This window comes from Nerophis ophidion, linkage group LG12, assembly GCF_033978795.1.
Source record: "Nerophis ophidion isolate RoL-2023_Sa linkage group LG12, RoL_Noph_v1.0, whole genome shotgun sequence".
NCBI lineage: Eukaryota > Metazoa > Chordata > Actinopteri > Syngnathiformes > Syngnathidae > Nerophis > Nerophis ophidion.
Window position 1 is genome coordinate 54,916,280 of NC_084622.1, and position 24,176 is coordinate 54,940,455.

General features: G+C 39.6%; 1 protein-coding gene across 4 annotated transcripts in view; it reads left to right on the top strand.

Moving 5' to 3' along the window:
* mob2a (MOB kinase activator 2a) overlaps positions 1-24,176 on the top strand; it is a 124,271-nt gene that overhangs the window by 86,752 nt on the left and 13,343 nt on the right. For 3 of the 4 annotated variants that reach the window (XM_061917760.1, XM_061917761.1, XM_061917759.1), the window contains exon 2: positions 21,719-21,879. In XM_061917760.1, the coding sequence (XP_061773744.1) occupies positions 21,719-21,879 (161 nt within the window). Of the gene's footprint in view, positions 1-10,596; positions 10,772-21,718; positions 21,880-24,176 lie in introns of those variants that run through there. The other variant, XM_061917758.1, reaches the window with a different exon arrangement.

Genomic DNA, 24,176 nt, shown 5'->3' on the forward strand with positions numbered 1-24,176 from the left:
TGTCAAGTATTTCCTCACTGGATAAGAAAAAGTTTTTTTTACCATCGGTTTATGACATTCCACCACAGCGTATTCATTTCAACACATGCCTCAGAACTGTGGCGTTCTGACGTCAACGCAGTAATGATTTGAATTGCTAGCATTTCTTTTTCCACTGCTGTCTTTGTTTTCATTGTGCTATCTGTTAAGCTGAGCAGTTATTGCTGCTGCTTTTGCGTGCATCAGCATTTGCATGAACCTTAGGCAAATTCAGACTTGATAAAAATAGCATCTCATCATGTGACAGCACTAACATTAAATGAATGTACTATGAATAATGGCAGCAAATATACTCGTATATTGTCAGTGTTGGCCATAATTGCACATTTTTTAGCAGTATTTACTGATTAAACACAGCTGTAATTCTGATTATTGGTATCACAGGATAAATAAAACATCACACACACACACACACTGAGAAGAAGCCATTAACCTTTAAATATCTATCTTATATCGTTAGAAGATTAACATCGGCAATGACTTCTCCACCGATAGAAAGCGGCGATCGTAACATAAGCTAGAATCATAGAAAATTCTTATTAGGCACCTAACTTATTTGTGGCGGTCCAAATGTACCAGTGGCAGGCTGCCACAAATAGAAAACTATGAGGTAAACTAGGGCTGGTTGATATGGCCTTTTTTTAAATATCTCGATATTTTTAGGTCATATCGCGATACACGATATATATATCTCGATATTTTGTCTTGGCTTTGAATTAACACTCGATGCATATAATCACAGCACTATGATGATTCTATGTGTCTACATTAAAACATTCTTGTTCATACTGCATACATATATGCTCATTTTAAACTTTCATGCAGAGAAGGAAATCACAACTAAGTCAATTGACCAAAAGTATATTTATTAAACAGTTATTAGGCAGTGGCACAAACGTTCATGTCATTTCCAAAACAGAAAGTGCAAGATTGTCAGAGACATTTTAAGTGTCAAATAAAAATGAGCTGCATAATAGGAAATCAAATAATATTCATCCTTTGCTATGTGGTAGGTTGCTACGGACGTTATTAAATTCTGTTGTCGACTGTCTTTTTCATACGGTGTTGATCTGGAAATGTTTTGATTGTGTGGTCGTGTGGCACCGAATGGAGATGTTGATATGCTGAGTAAGCAGTCTTCATTCTCTAGCGGGTGACTTTTCAAATGATGCTTCATATTAGCAGTAATGCTACTTTTTATAGCAATGCATGCTTGACAAATTACAGTTGTCTGTTCGACATATTCTCACTTGAAACCAAACCATCGCCAGACGATGGACCCCCTGCTTAGTTATTCCTTCATTCGCACCTTCCTTCTCTAGTTTTACCACTCGCGTGGCTCTGCTAGCATCACAACTAACGAGACCCATGCTGCTACCTCTGCTCCGTGAGGGTGTATACGTGTGACGTGACAGTATGTGACGTATGTAAGAAAGTGCGCTTGTCTGTGAGAAGGAGAGACAGGAAAGAGCGAGCAGAGCCTGTAATGTAATGCCCGCAGCTAAAAGCAACTGCGTGAGAACGTAGACTCGAATATCACAATATAATATTTTTCTATATCGTACAGATACAAACCCGTGATATTTCGTGTGTATCGATATATCGCCCAGCCCTAAGGTAAACACTGCATGCTTTTCTTTTTGAAGATGCATATATATGCAATATAACGTCTGGCTATAGCAGGTGGCCAAGTTGTGTGGTGTCATGTATTGGCTGCACTGGGGGAAAAAGGTAACTATGTAACATTGGCAGAGAAAGAAGTGTCTCACAATGGAATGTGGCTGTTACTTTCCATCCGCGTCATATGTTGCGTAAGCCTTTGCCCAGGGGTCGAGCTCAATAGCACCATTCATGTCGCCACCTCTTCTTTTAGCCTCAATCTGACAATATACAGGTTAGGGTTGGGTTGGGCAACCCAAAATGTTGAAGACCCATATTGGACCAAAAATACAAAAACAAATCTGTATGGAGCCGCAAAAAATAAAAAGTCATATTATATACAGATAGTGTGTCATGAGATATAAGTTGAAACTAAATGAACTCAAATATAGCTACAAATGTGGCATAATGATGCAAAATGTACATATAGCTTGCCTAAATAGCATGTTACCATCGACTAGCTTGCAGTCATGCAGGGACCAAATATGTCTGATAAGCACTCCACACAAGTCAATAACATCAACCGAACTCACCTTTGTGCATTTACGCACAACGTTAAAAGTTGGGTGGACAAAATGAGACAGAAAAAGAAGTGGCATAAAACTTGTCCTAGAAAGTCGGAGAAAGTTGTACATGTAAAAGAATATACGGTGAGTTCAAGGACCGCCAAAATTAGGACAAAACAGCGCTCGCCAAATACTCGAATCAGTGAAGCATGTTTACTATAAACAGTGTGCTTTATAACAATTAGGGAGGTTTTTGTCATGTTTGTCCTCTTGCAGAAACCACATTAAAACAAAAAATGTATTTTTTTTCAATTTTTCATACCTTTTTGAAAAAGCTCCAGAGAGCCACTAGGGCGGCGCTAAAGAGCCGCATGCGGCTCTAAAGCCGCGGGTTGCCGAGCCCCGGTTTAGGGGATGTATTACCTTTTTATGCTACCTTTTTAAACAAAAACAAAACTCTCCTTGAAATAAGAAGAAAAAAATGACAGACCTTCGTCAAAGAGAAAAATGTAAAATGAGAGACACAACATATGAAGTGTCATTGAGGGCTAACAGTAAAACTACCCATTATAAAACATCTGATGTAGATACAGATTGTTCATTAACAAACCCCGAAGCCAATGGCAGTATCCTTACAGGTGGGTAGCGCAGGAGTAAAATACAAACACTTGCTTCTTGAGAATTAAACATAAATTGACATAACATAGGACATGTGCAGTTTCAAATAGTTATGGTGGTGTGTTGCGTATCCGTGGGTTGTCTAGATGAGGTCATCTTCTAATTTGCGTAACTGGCCATGACACCTGTGCATCCACACATCCCTTTCAAGCAGAAGGCAGAATTCACCCTGGACGAATCGTCACTTCATCGCAGGGGTTGACGCATGCCCAGACATTTTTTTTAAGCCTAAAAAAAATGTTCATGTAAAAAGACATTTTTCTGTTATTAGTAGTATTGAAATGTCCGCGTTTTTGGTCACATTATGCCTTTTTGCTCCCATTTTTCCAAGACTATCTACAATCTGCAAATATATTTGGGCACCCCTGCTTTACATATTTCTACAGTAAGGCCAGGCTTGTCTACACGCTCCCACCACTTTCACAGCAGTGGTAACGCACACATTCACTGGGCTTTTGCAGATGTCATGTCATGTTTAATCACAGCTTGTATTGGATTACCTAGTACAGTAGTTCTCAAATGGGTGTACGCGTACCCCTGGGGGTACTTGAAAGTATGCCAAGGGGTACGTGAGATTTTTAAAAATATTCTAAAAATAGCAACAATTCAAAAAATTCAAAATATGAATGTAAGTTCATAAACTGTGAAAAGAAATGCAACAATGCAATATTCAGTGTTGACAGATGTATTTTTTGTGGACATGTTCCATAAATATTGATATTAAAGATTTCTTTTTTTGTGAAGAAATGTTTAGAATGAAGTTCATGAATCCAGATGGACCTCTATTACAATCCCCAAAGAGGGCACTTTAAGTTGATGATTACGTCTATGTGGAGAAATCTTTATTTATCATTGAATCACTTGTTTATTTTCAACAAGTTTTTAGCTATTTGTATGTCTTTTTTTCCAAATAGTTCAAGAAAGACCACTACAATTGAGCAATATTTTGCACTGTTATACAATTTAACATATCAGAAACTGATGACATAGTGCCGTATTTAATTCTTTATCTCTTTTTTTCAACCAAAAATGGTTTGCTCTGATTAGGGAGTTCTTGAATTAAAAAAAATGTTCACAGGGGGTACGTCACTGAAAAAAGGTTGAGAACCACATGCATGACAAAAGAAAAAATTCTTGCCAACAATTTTTACTCTGTCCTACCGTGTACAGAGCCCAAAACGAGTAAAGCTGGCACATTGTGTAAATCATAAATAAAAACACAATGCAATGATTTGCAAATACTTTTACTTTCAATTGAATAGACTGAGAAACTTTTTTTTTTTTTTTTTAGCAAATAATCATTAACTTAGAATTTAATGGTAGCAACAAAAAAAGTTGCCAGAGGGGCATTCTTACCACTGTGGTGCATCACCTTTCCTTTTAACAACACCCAGTAAACATTTGGGAACTGAAGACACCAATTTTTGAAGCGTTTCAGTTGGAATTATTTCCCATTCTTGCTTGATGTACAGCTTAAGTTGTTCAACAGTCCGGGGTCGCCATTGTCGTATTTTACGCTTTATAATGCGCCACACATTTTCAATGGGAGACAGGTTTGGACTAAAGGCAGGCTGGTCTGGTACCCGCACTCTTTTACTACAAAGCCACACTATTGTAAAATGTGCAGAATGTGGCTTGGCATTGTCTTGCTGAAATAAGCAGGGGCGTCCATGAAAAATAGGTTGTTTTGATGGCGAGATATGTTGGGGAGATATCCTTTACACACTGTCAGTTTTTGATGCAGTAACTGAGGGATCGACGGTTACAGGCATCCAATGTTGGTTTTCGGCCCTGCCGCTTTCGTGCAGTGATTTCTCCAGATTCTCTGAACCTTTTGATGATAATATGGACCGTAGATGGTGAAATCCCTTAATTCCTTGCAATAGTTTGTTGAGAAATGTTGTTCTCAAACTGTTGAACAATTTGCTCACGCATTTCTTTACAAAGTGGTGACCTTCGCCCCTTTGCCTTGTTTGTGAATAACTGAGCATTTCTTGGAAGCTGCTTTTTTACTAGGGCTGGGCGATATATCGATATGAACGATACATCGCGGGTTTGTCTCTGTGCAATATAGAAAATGACTATATCGTAATATTAGAGTATAAGTTCTCACGCAGTTGCTTTTAGCTGCGGACATTACAGGTGTTTCTCTCTCCTTCTCGTCTCTCCTTCTCACAGAGACATAAAACAAGCCCGCCTTCTTACATATGTCACATATTGTCGCGCGGGTAGCGTCATACGCTCTCGCCGAGCAGTGAGGTAGCAGCTTGGCTAATGTTAGCTGAGGCAGGTGGCGTAAGCAGAGCGGAGCGAGTTGAGTGACATTACAAGAGAGAGAAGGTGCGAAACTGATCACAAATGGAGGAAGAACAATTAATGCCCAAAAAAAACAGCAGGGGGTCCTTCATCTGGCGGTGGTTTTGCTTCAAGCGGGAAGATATTCAGCAGACAACAGCATTATGCAAAGTATGCTGCAGAACTGATACTAGAAAAGGTAGCCGCACTACTAATTTGTTCTTTTATTTAGAAAGTCACCCGCGAGAGAATGAAGAGTATTTAATAAATACAGTTTTAGTCAATCGACGTAGTTGTGATTTCCCTCTGTGCATGAAAGTTTAAAAGTAGCATATATTAATGCAGTATGAAGAAGAAACTTTTAATGTAGACACAAAGAATCATCATACTGGTGTGATTATATGCATCAAGTGTTCATTCAAGGCTAAGGAAAAATATCGAGATGTATATCGTATTGGGACAGCGTGGCGCAGTGGGAGAGTGGCCGTGCGCAACCTGAGGGTCCCTGGTTCAATCCCCACCTAGTACCAACCTCGTCACATCCGTTGTGTCCTGAGCAAGACACTTCACCCTTGCTCCTGATGGGTGCTGGTTAGCGCCTTGCATGGCAGCTCCCTCCATCAGTATGTGAATGTGTGTGTGAATGAATGGGTAAATGTGGAAGTAGTGTCAAAGCGCTTTGAGTACCTTGAAGGTAGAAAAGCGCTATACAAGTACAACCCATTCATCATTTATATTGCGATATGGCATAAAAATATTGCGATATTAATAAAAACCAATATCGCCCAGGCATGGCACCCACCTGTTCCAATTAGCCTGTTCACCTATGGTATGTTCCAAATAATGGTTTGATGAGCATTCCTCAACTTTCTCAGTCTTTTTTGCGGCCAGTGCCAGCTTTTTGGAAACATGTTGCAGGCATCAAATACCAAATGAGGTAGAATTTGCAAAAAAATAACAAAGTTTACCAGCTCGAATGTTAAGTATCTTGTCTTTGCAGTGTATTCAATTGAATATAGGTTGAAAAGGATTTGCAAATCATTCTATTCTGTTTTTATTTACGGATTTACACAACGTTCCAACTTCATTGGTTTTGGGTTTCGTATTTGTTGTGGGCCAAATGTATCTGTGGCGGTCTGCTACAAACAATTTATTGTATTGGGAACACTGATGTAACACTAATGAGACGTGCTTCCATAAATGACCTAAAAACACATTTTTGACATTTGCAGTATGGTTTGTAAATACACTGCAAATAGCCCTATTTTGTAAAAGGACAAAAAACTGCATGTTCGGTTAACTGGAGACTCTGAATTATTCATAAATGTGAGTGTGAATAGTTGTTGTTGTAGGTGGCCACTGATTGACTGGCGACCAGTCCAAGGTGTGCCCTTCCTCTTGTCCGATCTTCTTAGATAGGCTCCAACTCAAAGGAGAAATTGTGGAAAATAAATACATATTCTATATAAATATAATACCTTCTATACCAATATAATACCTTAGTCATTTTTCCATACAAATATGAAAATCACCCATTCAGTACACACACTCCCTTTCTCCCTCTCTCCCACTGTGCTGTTTTCTGTATTCTTTATGGTTTAGACCATGTGGGCGGATGCTATATTTAGCACCAAGGGAAAAGTCAGTACCCTGCCCTGGTCTGCGCCATTCCCTCCCACCAATGAGCCCCCCACCCTTTCCCAATCTGGTAAGCAGGAAGGGAGTCACTTATGCAGCCTGACTGTGCCACAAGGCGCCTGTCAGTCCCACTGTCCCTTTGATTATTTCAGATAGTTTAATTGGATCACATAGGGGCTTTTAAACACAAACAAGCGGTGCCTCAGAAGGTCCAAAAGTAATTATTCTCAACTGGCATGTCTGCAAACACAGACTTTAAATTGCACCTCTTGCATGCACATACAAGCATCCCTGCTCCTCAAGATCTTTTTATCTTCTTCTCAACTTGTTGTACCACCCTCATACATTATATGCACATAGCTCGCGTGATCCGAAAGATTTGTGCGTCTTTGTGCTGGGCCGCTTTTCCTTTTACTTTTGCAGCTGTGCCATTTCACAGGTTTGTTTAAAAGGATAGTCAGACAAAAACACTGTAGAAAAGAAAGAAAGGCAAGGAGATGGTATAAAAAGTATTATAACATTGAAGACAGTGAGGGAATACACTACATTAGTAAAGTAAAGAAGAAATAATACTAATTTTAAAAGCGTGTAAGCCTGGACTATTTATTGCAGTCTGAAATGATTTGTATGCAAAAGTTCCGGTTATGTATGTTCATATAATTCCTAATGGTGTCAATTGTTTTTTTAATCAGATTATTCACACTTTTAAAATTTGATTAAAGGCAATTAACTTAAATAATTTTAAAAGACTCCAATATTCTGACCCAAATTCCATTTTATTATCCGATTGTCATACAGGAACTTTTTTTTTAATGTTTAACTTGCTTACAAGTAATTTTTTTTGCTCAAAACGCCTCCTTGAAGTGTATTTTCAAGTGAAACCTGCCACCAAGCACAGCCGTCAGCGTCTCATCACTCATTTTCACATTGGAGTATATGCATTGACCTGAAAACTGACCTTATAGCAACCTTTCAGGTAACCATACTGTACGTGTTTAAAGTAAAGCAGCGCAGATATGCGGTCCAAAAAATGTTTTGGTTAATCTGAGTTTAAACCAAATGATACATTTTTTGTGATTAATTGCATATGTTAAATACAGGTTTTTGTATACTTGGTAATAAAAAGTCGTGAATGTCTTTATTGATATACATTTCTGTTATATTAGAAGCATTAAAATTTAAATAAAAATGTTGGTTGTTTTCCCACTTAAGAAATTACATTAAGTTAGTGTAGTGCAGGGGTGTCAAATGTAGGGCCAGGCCAAGGAACTGGTTTTATCCGGCCGGTGGACGGAGGTGAGCGGGGTTCTTAAACGGTGGCATTGTTGTGTGTGGACACGCATAATGTTAGGTGTGATTTACCCTGGATAACCTTATCCGGCTTAGTGTAAACGGGGCCTAAATGATCGGAGTAAACCCTGTGGGCCGTGTCCAGTCCAGTCCCAAGAAAGCCCAAATGTGCAATGGACTCAGCTATTTATCTTTATTGCTAAATGCATTAAGAAAAACACAGACGGCTTATGGACTGGTCTATCTATCTTTTGAGAACATGAAAAACACCAAGTAGAAGTGACACAGAAAAATGAAGTCTGTACCCCAATAGCAATTTTCTGTCAGGAAAAGTCCTTTAAAATTACTTTTAATGGGCCTATTGCACAAACCTGACTTCTTTTTTTTACCTGTTGGTGCCTGTTTTTGTGTATTTTGGATCCCGTAAGTCCCACAAATTTCAAATCAAACAATGGTGGCATGGCAGATAATATTAAACAATCTTGCCTTCTTCCAAACCAATCTGTCCATTCATTTAAAGGCCTACTGAAATGAGATTTTCTTATTTAAACGGGGATAGCAGGTCCATTCTGTGTGTCATACTTGATAATTTCGCGATATTGCCATATTTTTGCTGAAAGGATTTAGTAGAGAACATCAACGATAAAGTTCGCAACTTTTGGTCACTAATAAAAAAGCCTTGCCTGTACCGGAAGTAGCAGACAATGTGCACGTGACGTCACGGGTTGTAGGGCTCCTCACATCCTCACATTGTTTATAATCATAGCCACCAGCAGTAAGAGCGATTCGGACCGAGAAAGCGACGATTTCCCCATTAATTTGAGCGAGAATGAAAGATTTGTGGATGAGGAAAGTTAGAGTGAAGCACTAGAAAAAAAAGAGGGAAAAAAGGCGACGGCAGTGTGAGCGATTCAGATGTTATTAGACACATTTTCTAGGATAATTCTGGAAAATCCCTTATCTGCTTATTGTGTTACTAGTGTTTTAGTGAGATTAAATAATCATACCTGAATGTCGGAGGGGTGTGGTGACTGCCAGTGTCTCTGATGGAAGCCATGGTGGTGACCAGAAAGTTGCAGCTGCCTGTTTGACAGCTGCTGCAGGAGGACGCAAGCTCCGCTCATGTTTCCCGTAACAGCCGACTTATTACCACCATTTTCTCACCGAAACCTGCCGGTTGACATGTGGTAGAGAAACATGTTCGCTTGACCGCTCTGTTCCATATTAAAGCTTCACAACAAACGGTAATTTGGACATCTGTGTTGCTGAATCTTTTGCAATTTGTTCAATTAATAATGGAGACTATAAAGAAGAATGCTGTTGGTGGAAAGCGGTGGATTGCAGGTGCCTTTAGCACCGAAACACAGCCAGTGTTTCTTTGTTTGTTGTGAAGCTTTAACACAGAGCGTTCAAGCAAACATGTTTCTCTACGTCAACCAGCATGTTTTTGGATGGGGAAATTGTGATATTAAGACTTGAGTGGATTATGCGACCTCCTCCTGTAGCTGTCAAAAAGGCAGCTGTGATTTTGGCTCCTCCATTAGCTTCTCTGAGAGACACTGGCGTTCACCGCAGCCGTCCGACTTTCAGGTATGACTTTATAATCTCACTAAAACACTATCAACACAATAAGCAGATAAAGGATTTTTCAGAATTATCCTAGTAAATGTGTCTAATAACATCTGAATCGCTCGCACTGCCGTCGCTTGGAGCCGTCACCTTTTTTTATTTTTTATTTTATTTTTTAGTGCTTCACTCTAACTTTACTCATCTACGAATCTTTCATCCTCGCTCAAATTAATGGGGAACTCGTTGCTTTCTCGGTCCGAATTGCACTTGCTGCTGGTGGCTATGATTATAAACGATGTGAGGAGCCCTACAACCCTGACGTCACGCGCACATCGTCTGCTACTTCCGGTACAAGCAAGGCTTTTTTATTGGCATCCAAAAGTTGTGAACTTTATCGTCGATGTTCTCTACTAAATCCTTTCAGCAAAAATATGACAATATCGCGAAATGATCAAGTATGTCACATAGAATGGAACTGCTATCCCCGTTTAAATAAGAAAATCTCATTTCAGTAGGCCTTTAAATATATGCTATCAGCATAATACAGTCATCACACAAGTTAATCATCATTAGAGTATTTACAATGAATTATTTACATTATTGACAATACAATACAATACCTTACAGTACCTTGTATTACCATCAGGTGCAATAGTGACACCGAATACATTTTATTAGCAGCATTGTTTTCAAATGTGTTGCATGGATGTTTAATGCTTTACAATTTTGGCATGGCATTCGCGGTTATAGGCGCATTAAAAAACAGGCGTGTTAATGTAACCGCACTCAATGCATGAACGACTTCCACGTGGGCAGGCATTGACGTCACCACCGCCCGCCCAACTCGTACTCCGCCCTTCTGCGATTGGGCAAAAAGTCACCAGGGGCGGGGCTTGTCGCGGAGGTCTTCTGAGAAGTTGTCTTGGGAGATTCCACTGACTTTAAACGGAATATAGACGGAGGGGACCTGGCTATCTTTTGATATGAGCAATGGTCGGCGATTATTCCTCTTTCTCTGTGGATAAAACGGACATGAGAAACTCTAAAAACGGATTAAGTTGCAAAATGGTGCTTCAAGCGGTCGGCAAAGTTTTAAGGTAAAAAAAAAAAGCCTGCTTATAACGTCTCAGTACATTCTGCTGCGTTCACTGCACTTAAGACGTGTCGGACATTAGATGTATTTTCTTACTGTGTCGTTTTTAATTTAGGGCTGGACGTTATAATATAAACGTTAGAGTATGGAAAGCAACACAGGCGTGTGTAATTCCACAAGTATTCATCTCGCGGCTGCTCCATCCGGATTTTTAGTCTTCAATTTGCTGCACTCATTTGATATAGACCAGTGGTTCTCAACCTTTTTTCAGTGATGTAACCCCTGTGAACATATTTTTAATTCGAGTACTCCCTAATCAGAGGAAAGCATTTTTGGTTGAAAAAAAAAGAGATAAAGAAATAAAATACAGCACTATTTCATCAGTTTCTGATTTATTAAATTGTATAACAGTACAAAATATTGCTCATTTGTAGTAGTCTTTCTTGAACTATTTGGAAAAAAAAACATAAAAAAATAACTAAAAACTTGTTGAACAATAAACAAGCGACTCAATTATAAATAACGATTTCTACACATAAAAGTAATCATCAACTTAAAGTGCCCTCTTTGGAGATTGTAACAGAGATCCATCTGGATTCATAAACTTAATTTTAAATATTTCTTCACAAAAGAAGAAATCGGGCTTCACTGTGGTAGAGGGGTTGGTGCGTCTGCCTCACAATACGAAGGTCCTGCAGTCCTGGGTTCAAATCCAGGCTCGGGATCTTTCTGTGTGGAGTTTGCATGTTCTCCCCGTGAATGCGTGGGTTCCCTCCGGGTACTCCGGCTTCCTCCCACTTCCAAAGACATGCACCTGGGGATAGGTTGATTGGCAACACTAAATTGGCCCTAGTGTGTGAATGTGAGTGTGAATGTTGTCTGTCCATCTGTGTTGGCTCTGCGATGAGGTCGCGACTTGTCCAGGGTGTACCCCGCCTTCCGCCCAATTGTAGCTGAGATTGGTGCCAGCGCCCCCCGCAACCCCGAAAGGGAATAAGCGGTAGAAAATGGATGGGATGGATGGATGGAAAAAAATAAATCTTTAACATCAATATTTATGGAACATGTCCACAAAAAAATCTAGCTGTCAACACGGAATAATGCATTGTGGTATTTATTTTCACAGTTTATGAACTTACAATCCTATTTTGTTGAAGTATTATTTAATAAATATATTTATAAAGAATTTTTGAATTGTTGCTATTTTTTAAATATTTTTTAAAAATCTCTCGTACCACTTGGCATACCTCCAAGTACCCCCTGGGGTACGCATACCCCCATTTGAGAACCACTGATATAGACAATACTTTGCTTTAAATGTTTAACTGTGTGCACGTTTTAATGCAGATACTCAACGTGACGAAAATCACTGTTTTATGGCATGAAATATATGCATATCTAAATTGTAAGATGCATCATTTGAAAAAGTTGTTGATTTAAATATATTTAAATGCATGGAAGCCTTGGTGCTGCATATTCTGGTCTTGGTGACCATGTTACATTTAATTGGTTACATTTCTCCACTTGACCTACATGTTATGTGTAAAAATTGATGGATAAATGAATGATTTCATAGACCAAAGTCTGACTTCCTCGGAATGTATGACTAGATAGGCATGCCAAGAGTTGCTTTGTGTCTCATCCTAGTGACACAAACAAAATACTCCCATTAATCCCCACATGTGCAAATAAAGCCAATAACAAGTTTGCGCATGTGTATTTAGCCTGGTTGTGTCATATAAAGAAGACATGCATAGTCACGGGTGTCCCTGGACGCCAGCTTGGCTTGTTAATGATTTGGTAAAGTTTCCTCCTACCTTTCATCCCTGGGGACAGGTGGCTGTGCTAACAGCAGGCTGAGAGCTACATACCTCCAAACCTGTTGTGGGAAGCAAAACAGTGGGAGACTACACATGTTCTTATCGCACAGATGTCTACTGCTTACCACACCTATATTGATTTTTCCCTTTTTTATTGGCCTTAATAATTTGCAATCTCCCGCAAAGACTAAACACAAACACTGCATCAAAGTTAACAAGGATGCATAGCTTCGGATTTGACAAGGCTGCTGTAGAGCCGCTAACAGCTCATCTATTCACCCGTTTCTTCTTTTTCTGAGAGGATTTTGGCATCGAGTTATTGATTTTAAAAAACACTCCTTAATTCGCACAGGAAGCAATGGGAACTGCTGAAACTGTTTTAGAAAGTTTTGATACTTGGCTACGAGAATCATCTTTACTTTCACTGTTCGATTCAACAACATTTCAGTTTGACAGAGCTCATTTCACTTGTATCAGTAACCTACTGTATTGTCAAGTTAATGTCCAAGCTAACCTTCCTCCAACGTTGCCGGACAATCCCAGTCTTATCTCCCCCCCTTCCTGTCACACTTGTGATGTTGATGAAGCTCCATTATAGTAATGTCAGGGGTGTTCTGCAAGCCCCTGAGCTTCTGAATGGGATTTAGCGCAGGATGACAAGGGGAAGAGGCATTAGGGAGTGTGCTGCTAGGACAGTAGTCGTTGAATTATAACAGTGTGTGCACATGTTTCGGCCTGCTCCTTGGCTACAATTCTCATGTACTGATTTACAGTGCTGCTGATGCTGCTGCTGATTAAGTGGAGACAGCTGTGCCTTCTAGGTTTGCTGCTTATCTTGTACCAGCAGAACAAAAAGTCAGGAGGTATTCATAGGAGAATCATTTTGGGACTGCGGAAGCAACTTTGGCAGACCTACAGAACCTTGCACAGGCATTAAACGTACTTGCTCGATCTCATCTTATTACCGTATTGGCTGCTGTGGTTTGGCTTTGCAGTGCTAACGCTGTTCTCATCTGCTTGGGTATGTGTCAGGAAAGAGAACAGTCTTGTCTTTTTAATTTGGATCCCAAAATAGATCTGGATGATTTGCATGTAGTAAATGGATCCTCCTGACTGACATCACTCACATATACTCTTATTGGAAAACATTTGAATGATGTCCTGTAAACAAAAGCCTGAATTCTGTGACGTTTGTAGTGTAGTAGGGATGGATTCCTTTTAAAATCAAACTAATATCAATCAATCAATCAATGTTTATTTATATAGCCCTAAATCACAAGTGTCTCAGAGTAACAATTCCAATTACCTGCGTCTATAAATATTTTTTTCATTTAACATCAAGGTGATAATAGGGGTGTAACGGTACACAAAAAGTTCGGTTCGATACGTACCTCGGTTTAGAGGTCACGGTTCAGTTCATTTTTGATACAGTAAGAAAACAACCAAATATACATTTTTGGGTTATTTATTTACCAAATTTGTAAACAATGGCTTTATCATTTTAACATTGGGAACACTAATAATTCTGCCCACGTTAATCAACATTAAACTGCCTCAACTTGTTGCTTGGAATAAATAAAATGACAAAACTTTTCTTTGTACATATAAAAAGTGCAATATTAAACAGTTTCAGGTCAACTCATCATGCTTAATTTTTATTATGTAAATGTTATATTTTTGTCAACATGTGATAGCAGGGACCCTGCCATTCAAAAGTAGGCTGCTACATTACTAAAGATGAATGTAACTATTGCTGAAAAAATAGAGCAATAGCAAAAGGAGAGACTAAACACCATGGAGTTCAAGTGAAATACCAGACAGACAGGGCTTTGCTGCCCCTAACACGCACGCGCACACACACTCACACACACACACACAGCAAAATGAGCTAACGTTACGCTAAAAGCTAATTAGCCTTCACCTCAAGCCAGGACTGCGAGCGAGCTGAGCCGCAGTTTAAGTATTTAGGAGGTCAACAGGCTCATAGTGATGTTACTAGTAGTGTTTTTTATAATTTGGGGAGAGTACGCTGCGTTATGCTCACTTGCTCGACGCTGAAGCATTGACTCCATGCGCTCTGAATACACACTGCTGATTGGCTTTTACCGCAATGAATACGCACTGCTGATTGGCTGTCATCGCTAACTATGTAACCAATCAGATGGTTGTGTGGGTGGGACATTGCTGGGTGCTGACACAGAGACAGAAGAAGCAAAGCAGCTTGTTAAGACTTTAGCTTCGAAACTCGTTCGGTACACCACCGAACCGAAACCCCTGTCGCGAAACGGTTCAATACCAATACACTTACCGTTAAACCCCTAGCTGATAATGATAACTCTGTAACCTAGTTCTTTTATCTTTACTTTTTTGTGTGTGTCTCATTTGCAAGTATGCACTCACTTCAGTTTGTCCTCAGTATTATGCTATAGCCAGGAATTAGTCTTTGCAGTTAAGTTGAATTTGGCAATTTTGTGTTTTGTTGATTCCTACTAAGTTTTTGCTTGTAAGTATTGTATTTATTACACACCAGTTGTTTGATTTGATTGCCAAATTTGGAGGTATTGAAATAATCAATCAGTAACATGTATATGGCAAAACCACTATGCATTTGCATTAAGCTTTAAAACTGAAGCCTTGCTTTTGAGCGCTTTTCTGTTGCTGCATGGAAAATTGCCAAAATTATCTACAGTGGCGGTTGTCCATGCAGATTGATTAACATGAATCGGCACTCAGTAGCGCAGATGGAATTTGCTTTTTACCTAAATAAAACAACCAAATTCAGTACCTATCCTTTTCGGAGAGGACAAAGCAACTACAAACCCCGTTTCCATATGAGTTGGGAAATCTATATAAAATATAAATATATGTAAATACAAGAGGAATGCAATGATTTGCAAATCATTTTCAACCCATATTCAATTGAATGCACTACAATGACAAGATATTTGATGTTCAAACTCATAAACTTTTTTTTTTTTTTTTGCAAATAATAATTAACTTAGAATTTCATTGCTGCAACACGCGCCAAAGTAGTTGGGAAAGGGGATGTTCTCCACTGTGTTACATCACCTTTTCTTTTAACAACACTTAATAAACGTCTGGGAACTGAGGAAACTAATTGTTGAAACTTTAAAAGTGGAATTCTTTCCCATTCTTGTTTTATGTAGAGCTTCAGTCGTTCAACAGTCCAGGGTGTCTGCTGTCGTATTTTCCGCTTCATAATGCGCCACACATTTTCGATGGGAGACAGGTCTGAACTGCAGTCAGGCCACGAAAGTACCCGCACTCTTTTTTTACGAAGCCACGTTGTAACACGTGCTGAATGTGGCTTGGCATCGTCTTGCTGAAATAAGCAGGGGCGTCCCTGAAAGAGACGGCGCTTAGATGGCAACATATGTGGTTCCAAAATCTTTATGTACCTTTCAGCATTAATGGTGCCTTCACAGATGTGTAAGTTACCCATGCCTTGGGCACTAACCATCACAGATGCTGGCTTTTGAACTTTGCGTCGAGAACAGTCTGGATGGTTCGCTTCCCCTTTGGTCCGGATGACACGATGTCAAATATTTCCAAAAACAATATGAAATGCGGACTCGTCAGACCACAGAACACTTTTCCACTTTGCATCAGTCCATCTTAGATGATCTCGGGCCCAGAGAAGCCGGCGGCGTTTCTGGATGTTGTCGATAAATAGCTTTCGCTTTGCATAGTAGAGCTTTAACTTGCACTTATAGATGTAGCGACAAACTGTATTTAGTGACAGTGGTTTTCTGAAGTGTTCCTGAGCCCATGTGGTGATATCCTTTAGAGATTGATGTCTGTTTTTGATACAGTGCCGTCTGAGGGATCGAAGGTCACGATCATTCAATGTTGGTTTCCGGCAATGCCGCTTACATGGAGTGATTTCTCTAGATTCTCTGAACTTTTTGATGATATTATGGACCGTAGATGTTGAAATCCCTAAATTTCTTGCAATTGCACTTTGAGAAACGTTGTTCTTAAACTGTTTGACTATTTGCTCACACAGTTGTGGACAAAGGGGTGTACCTCGCCCCATCATTTCTTTTGAAAGACTGAGCATTTTTTGGGAACTGTTTTTATACCCAATCATGGCACCTATCTGTTCCCAATTAGCCTGCACACCTGTGAGATGTTCCAAACAAGTGTTTGATGAGCATTCCTGAACTTTATCAGTATTTATTGCCACCTTTCCCAACTTCTTTGTAAAGTGTTGCTGGCATCAAATTCTAAAGTTAATGATTATTTGCAAAAAAAAATGTTTATCAGTTTGAACATTAAATATGTTGTCTTTGTAGCATATTCAACTGAATATGGGTTGAAAAGGATTTGCAAATCTGTTCATATTCATGTTCAAATCAACATAAATGATTCCCGGATGCAGCAGCGCTGCTGCCCACTGCTCCCCTCACTTCCCAGGGGGTGATCAAGGGGATGGGTCAAATGCAGAGGACACATTTCACCACACCTAGTGTGTGTGTGACAACCATTGGCACTTTAACTTTAACTTAACTTTATTTACATCTAACACAATTTCCCATTTATATGGAAACGGGGTTTGTACTTCTAACTGGCTCATTCTTGGAACTTATTGGAAAATCGTCCTACGGTTATACAATTATTTTAGCAGCTAGTATGTAAGAGGATATTTTAATTGTCAGTTTTTTATTGTCAGTTACAGTGTTTTAGAGGAGGTAACTTAGGTCATTTTCTACTGACGGTCTGTAATGTGGATTCATTACAACCACTGTCCCCTAATTGGTTTGGGTTGTGCAGCACTGTCCATAGGTCATGTATTCTGCATGGGTCAAAACCCACATAACGCCAAATAGACAAACGTATTGGGATGTGTGTAGAAGCTGTGCAACAACACTATATCTGCTTCAAGTTTTGTTTTGTTTGTGAAAGGTGTGTCCTGTGCACAGTGGGCTACTTTTGGGAACAAACTCCTTAACATTTAGGACTCTTTCTTTTCTTGAGGTCTCTTGTGATGGTGCTTGTAACGTATGCGCCACAGCTGTTGTGGCCAGCTGGGTTGGTCGTGAAAAGTAAGAGGGCAGGAGATAATGAAGCAATTGTGGTTTGCTTGTTGGAACATGTGTGCGTAGTGGCACAAGTGTATATTTGTGTGACAGAGTCCGTGCATGTACATGTAACAGTTTAGGCGGGCTACTGCATTTTTAATTTTGATTACTTGTGTTGTATAGTGTCAGGAGGGGTTTTAAACAGAAGCTGGAGAATGTGCATGAAAGTAGATTTTATAACATTTCCATCATATGTAAAACCGTTTGTGTTGAAGAACACGTGTGTTACACAGGATCCCTATTTTAAATGTGTTTTAAGTAGCCATGGTTTGAAGATTTGCCTTAGTTGTGTTTGTGCTTTTAATGTTTGTCCAGCAACGTGTTGATTTACAAGTGTTACTGAGGCCACGTTTTTGTAAAGCTAAGGTTGGCGGACTTCTACCTTATTATTTTTACTTTGTGTGCAATGTCATCGTAACATATTTATGTTTACCTCACTTAGTGAATAACACAGTTCTAAATAAAGTCACAAACGTGTCAAATATTTTCTGGATCAACTTCAAAAGCTCTGATGAAGGATTCTCTATATGAGGGGAAGTGGTCTGCAGTTTTTTTTAAGAATGGAATCTGCTGCAAAAAAGTGTTTATTAAAGTTGCATTGTTTTCCAAAAGTATTCATTTACCAATCTCATTAGACTGTTCTCATCCAGTAGGACAAGCAATTTGTGTACATGCATTTTGGCGCCTAGCATGCCTATTACATTGTTTGCAGATGAAACTGATGCATTGTTTCAGTCAGTTTAACGGCATGAAGAAATTTTTACTTTTCAACATGTAAACATACTGTAAGTGCGTGTGGGGGTGTGCAAGTGTGTGAAGATGGCCGGGGGGTAGGGTGTACCGGTGGTCTTGCTGCTTCTGGGGAAAGTGAAAAAGAGGGCAAGACAGTGGTTAACAGATGGAGTTGAACAGCTGCCAGGTCAGTCATTCCACAGCTGTGCAGCAATGACCTCCATGTCACCCAACTATATATACAACCCTATTTCCTTATTATGTTTATTACAGATAAACACCAGCATGCCTGCTTCCTCTTCTCCACTGTTTTTGAAAAATTACAATCATTTTTGCACATGTGATTTTCACACAGCTCTAAGTGGGCTTGTAAGGGGTCAGACCAGGTTTTCATGACTTGTGAGCCTGTATATGTTTCTATTGCCAGACAGTCTGTGGCAGCTTGTCCCACATGTGTCCAGCGCTGGTCTCGGCCCTGTGGCCTGACCTGATCTGGTTCGCCGAATGAAGCATCTGCTGCCTTTTATGGCAAAAGAGTTGACTTACCAAGAACAAATGAGCTATGTGTGTTCAACAAAGATAGACATGCACGTACGAGGAGCGGAATTTTGGCATTGAGGAAGTTTTATTTATCCTAAAATAAACTAGTAGCTCCATAAATGCACCTTCCCTCACCACACAAAAATATGCCAGACGAGTAGAAGGTGTTGAAAATGATGAAATTACAGAGGCAGGAAATAGCTTTGTGAAACTGAATGTTTTCTGAAGGAAAGAAGGGGTGGGAGGTAGGCAATAGGACCAACAGAAGCTAAGGACCTTATTAGCAAAGTCTTTAAAAAATTGTGAGAGTTATGGTATCTATGGATGAAGCTCTTTGCTCTGCTAAAACCCTTTCACATGACAGAACATAAAGCCACAAGAATCATATGAAACTGTCCGTATCCCCGTTTTAGTATTCCTTTTTTTTTTTTTTTTTTACCCGGTGGTACGAAAGACGCAAAAACTGAAAAAGTAGGACCGTCTGAAGAGGCAATTGCAATTATTCAAAACAAGGCGAGTGAGATTACAGGTCAAAGAGTGACATTAATGTCAGTTAACAGGCAAAAGATGAAGGCAAAGGGCAAGCACAGATGAAAAGAAAGGGCAGGAATGAGGCCCAAGGCCGTGACTCTGAACAATGGGCTGTTTAGTCAGGTGACGAGAGAAGAAGGGGAAACCTTCAAATAAGAAATTTAAAGGGCATGACATACATAGTAAAGTTGCTTGTCATTAACACAGCCTGCAATGTCACCTGCCTTGGATTTTTGCCAGTGTCCTCTGTAGACCCCACAATTGTTTATTAACACCCAAACAGTAGTTTGTGTCTTTGTAGAAAATAGGTAAATGTTTGTAATTTGATTCAAAGTAAAGTAGTATATAGAGGTGAAATCCAAAACATTAGCGAGTAAAAGACTGGCAGCTGAGTAAATGTCCTCCTGTTGACATGCTTTTCCTTATTTGCTGTGGTGGAATGGAGGGAAAACGCTTCCTGGTGAGGAGCCCTGAACTACATTTTGCCAAGAGCCCTCGTGTTCCGCAGTCATGTCATGTTTTCCAAGTGTTTATTAGTTCCCATGGATATCAGCCTTGGTTGTGTCGATTATTAGTTTCACTCCATCTGCTCTAATTCCTTCACTGTATCCATCCTAAATATCTCTCTTTTGGTTGTAATGCCCCCTTTACTTGTTTTTGTCAACGCTGGGGCCTACCAGGGCAGAGCTTGAGTGAGAGAGAGGGTCATTAAAAAGGTTTAGTGCTAGAAATGTTTCTCATGTCTCCCATAGTTGAAGCTGCAAACAGGAGAGAAACAGGTGATCTGAGCATGTGACAAAGTAATCATCAGGGTGTTGGTTCAAAAGCACAGGCAAGCCCAAATTATGATATGCATTGGTAATTTCATTGAGAAAACTGAAAAGAAAAACATTTTTCCATTTTAAAGAAACCTTCACTGACTAAGCCGGCAGTATGATGAGAAAAACATTGATCCCTGTTATTTAACCATTATGCAAGCTGTTAAGGTACTTCTCAGTATGATGCAAACTGATATTCAACTGGTGGGTTAGAGGTCTTTGCCTGGTAGAGATGTGATATTGGCGGACGAATCAAGTCTTTTAAATGACTCTTAAGGTAACAATGACAACAGATGTGCAGTTGCAATTTGTACATTATTAAGTCGTTCTTACTCGGGCATCTCAATAAGATTTAATATGGTGCAAGTTATTTCATTTCAGGAGTTTAAGACAAAGATACAAATAGAAAATTCAGCAAATTTTATTCCTGATTTAATAAATACATTCTTGAAATATTCCACTTTTTGGGGTGATGGTGGGTTCCGCAGCCAGTCGGAGAACCATTGTTCTATATCTTACCGCAAGCTAATGATAAATGTAATATTAAGCTAATACTTCAGACATTGTCAATCTAAATTTAGCTTTTTTATGTAGGCATTACTACCCCAGACAAGTTGGCTTCTGTTTATTTGTCTCACTCCAGTATCAAGTCTTTTAACCTTTGACCCAAGATTGCACTGGTCTGCAGCGCTACAGAGTGGGTTGTGGATCCGGGGGAGGTTCTAGCCCGAGAAGTGCAGCAAGTGTGATGTGACATCCCTGTGCTAAAACTAGCGATGGAAGTACAAGAGCTTCAGAGCTGACTTTGGGTTAGAGGTCAGACGAAAAGGTCCACAGAGGGCTCTTTGTTTAGTCTCTGTAAGTTGGTGTGAATCCACTGTTGCAAAATGTTGATGTGTTTGGGATGATCTGTCTGTCAACTGCTGTATTTAACAAGATTATTTATGATTTTCCAGAATCTGAATAGGGTTTTATGAACCTTTAAACTTGCAAAATGTTAATCTTTCTTGCTGTAATTTGCTGCATTAAAACTACTGTACAAATGTAAGTCTTATATTCTTGTCTTTTTAGCACTGTATCTGTCACAATCGTTCATGACCTGTGTATTTGTCAAGCGCTTTCCTGTCTTCCTATATTCTCAACAACTTCACCTCTGACTTGAGGACTGTTTCTTCTCACTTGCTCTTAATTAGTGATTAGGTAACCTACCTGGATTAGTCGCAAGGAAAGCGACAATGGTTTTTCGAGTACTGTTATGATGTCTTTAGATTTTTGCCTGCCTCGTCCAGAGTAAATACAATATATTTTCTGCACTTCGCTTACCGTCTCAGCCTTTTTGTGTCACGCCGCCGACATCCATGCGCAACTGAAACAATATCGTGACATTTCCTTTTGTTCTGTTTTACAGGAAGTCAAAGACAAAACCAAATGGAAAAAAACCTCCAGCAGAAGAAAAGAAGCAGTACTTGGAGCCAGAGTTCACAAAGATCCGAGTGGTGGACTTCGACCTTAAGGAGCTGGTGGTACTGCCCCGAGAGATAGACCTCAATGAATGGCTAGCCAGCAACAGTAAGTTTGAAGTCATTTGATATCGGAATACACGCATGTACACTAAATGAACAAAAGTCAAATTAGCTAATCAGTTACATGTTGGACTAGACCCATTAGTTGCTATTCAAAGGGAGGCCAGGGTGTCGAATTAGGCCCGTTGTGTTATTTGGATCGGCCCGCTAAAGGGTTCCTACCAAGTTTTTAAACATATTCATTCGGACCTCTTTTCGTCTGGCAAATAATTGCATGTCAGTAGATTTTACAGTAAAAAGAAAGCAGGTCAGTCGCCAGAATTTTGCAGCAAAAATAACGACGATACCATTTTTCAATATACAGTACAGTGTAACACACTGTAAATAAAATAGGCCATAGATTTTACGATATAAAATTGGCAGCTCAGTCACCATAATTTATCAGAAGATCAACAGTGGTACAATTTTTCTATTTACAGTAATTTCGAGTTAAAAAACACTGCGAATATTAAACAAAAATTCTGGTGAATGAGCTGCCAGTTATTTATTTTTTACTGTAAAATCCATCCATTTCCTACCGCTTATTCCCTTTGGGGTCGCGGGGGGCGCTGGCGCCTATCTCAGCTACAATCGGGCGGAAGGCGGGGTACACCCTGGACAAGTCGCTACCTCATCACAGGGCCAACACAGATAGACAGACAACATTCACACACTATGGCCAATTTAGTGTTGCCAATCAACCTATCCCCAGGTGCATGTCTTTGGAAGTGGGAGGAAGCCGGAGTACCCGGAGGGAACCCACGCATTCACGGGGAGAACATGCAAACTCCACACAGAAAGATCCCGAGCCTGGATTTGAACCCAGGACTGCAGGAACTTCGTATTGTGAGGCAGACGCACTAACCCCTCTGCCACCGGGAAGCCTTACTGTAAAATATAAAGGTGTATTTTTACAGGCTAATTAGTTGCATTTGAATTTGAGACCCATCCTCTACGGTAAAGTTTTGACTTTTTGACGCTCTATGGAGAAGGATATTCTTGGTCGCCTATAATGAAGACCTAAACACTTAAAAATGTTGCATCCTCCATACGTCTAGTCTGTCCTGATAAAGTTTAAAAACAATCGGAGGAAATATCTAGCAAGGACTGGTTAAAGAACAACAACTTGAAATGGTAAAAATCTGCAGAAAATGATCTTTTTTGAATGTTTTGAGGTTAGAAATGTACATAAATGATGCAGAGTCGTATGCTAACTGAATTAGGCACACGTGACAATCTCTACACCTTATAATTAATTTTCGCCAGTTATTAGGCCAAATTCCTCACTCATTATGTTGCATATTAAAAATCACTGTTGGCCTGTGTAAAAAAGGTACATTTTCACTTTGGCCATTGGAGGTAAAACATTTGGGCACACCTGTTGTAAAATCTCAGCATACCAAGACAAAATAGACAATTATATGCTTTCCACTTTGTCAAAGTCGACAAGGACATGGTTTGATGGGTTTTCTGTCTTAAGAACCTCACTAAGCTACACAGAGCCCTAACCTCAAACCGATCAAACACATTTGGGATGGAGGCTACTAGAAAGCTATGCCAACTTCATTAACCCTCACAAATGCTCTCATGGATAAATGGGGTAACAGTCCCACATTCCTGAAATGTGAAAAGCCTTTTATAATAGTAGAATCTACATTGGTGGGGATCAAATCTATATTTTAATCATTTTTCAGTTCCCATGGGAGTGACAAACAGGTGCCCTGATACTGTCCGTATAGAGTAGTCTAATGAGGCCTGGTAAAAAAAAAAATACAAGGCAACGGATTATGTGGAAATGTAAAACAATGGAAAGTGAGGCCGTCAGCCAACAGAAGCCGTTAGAGGTGCAGCAGCAGTTACAGAGTCCTACTTTAACACGATCCAGACATGGCACAGTATTTTCCTGTTCCTAACAACACTACACTGTTCTCTCAAACACCATCTCTTACTGTCGGTCTTGTTTACACATTTTTTGCCACCTTAAAATTTTTCAGTCGTTATATGAACATCATTTGGAAAGTTATATAAACCCACTTGGCCCAAACTACTTGACTGATGAACTGATGGACTTTATTTTGTCCTACTCCCTGACTCTTTTTAAATATAAATGTTTGAACATTTTTACATTATTTTTATTCTTTAGAAGTTGTAAAATAGGCTAGCGTGTTTGGACTTGTGACTACTGATATGTTTTAACATCAAGTCAAACAATGTGCTTTACCTCTTAGTTTATTTCTTAACCAGCCCCATAGTGTCTTGTGGTAGTTTGCAAACAATCTATATTAAATTAGTATTTTCCAATAT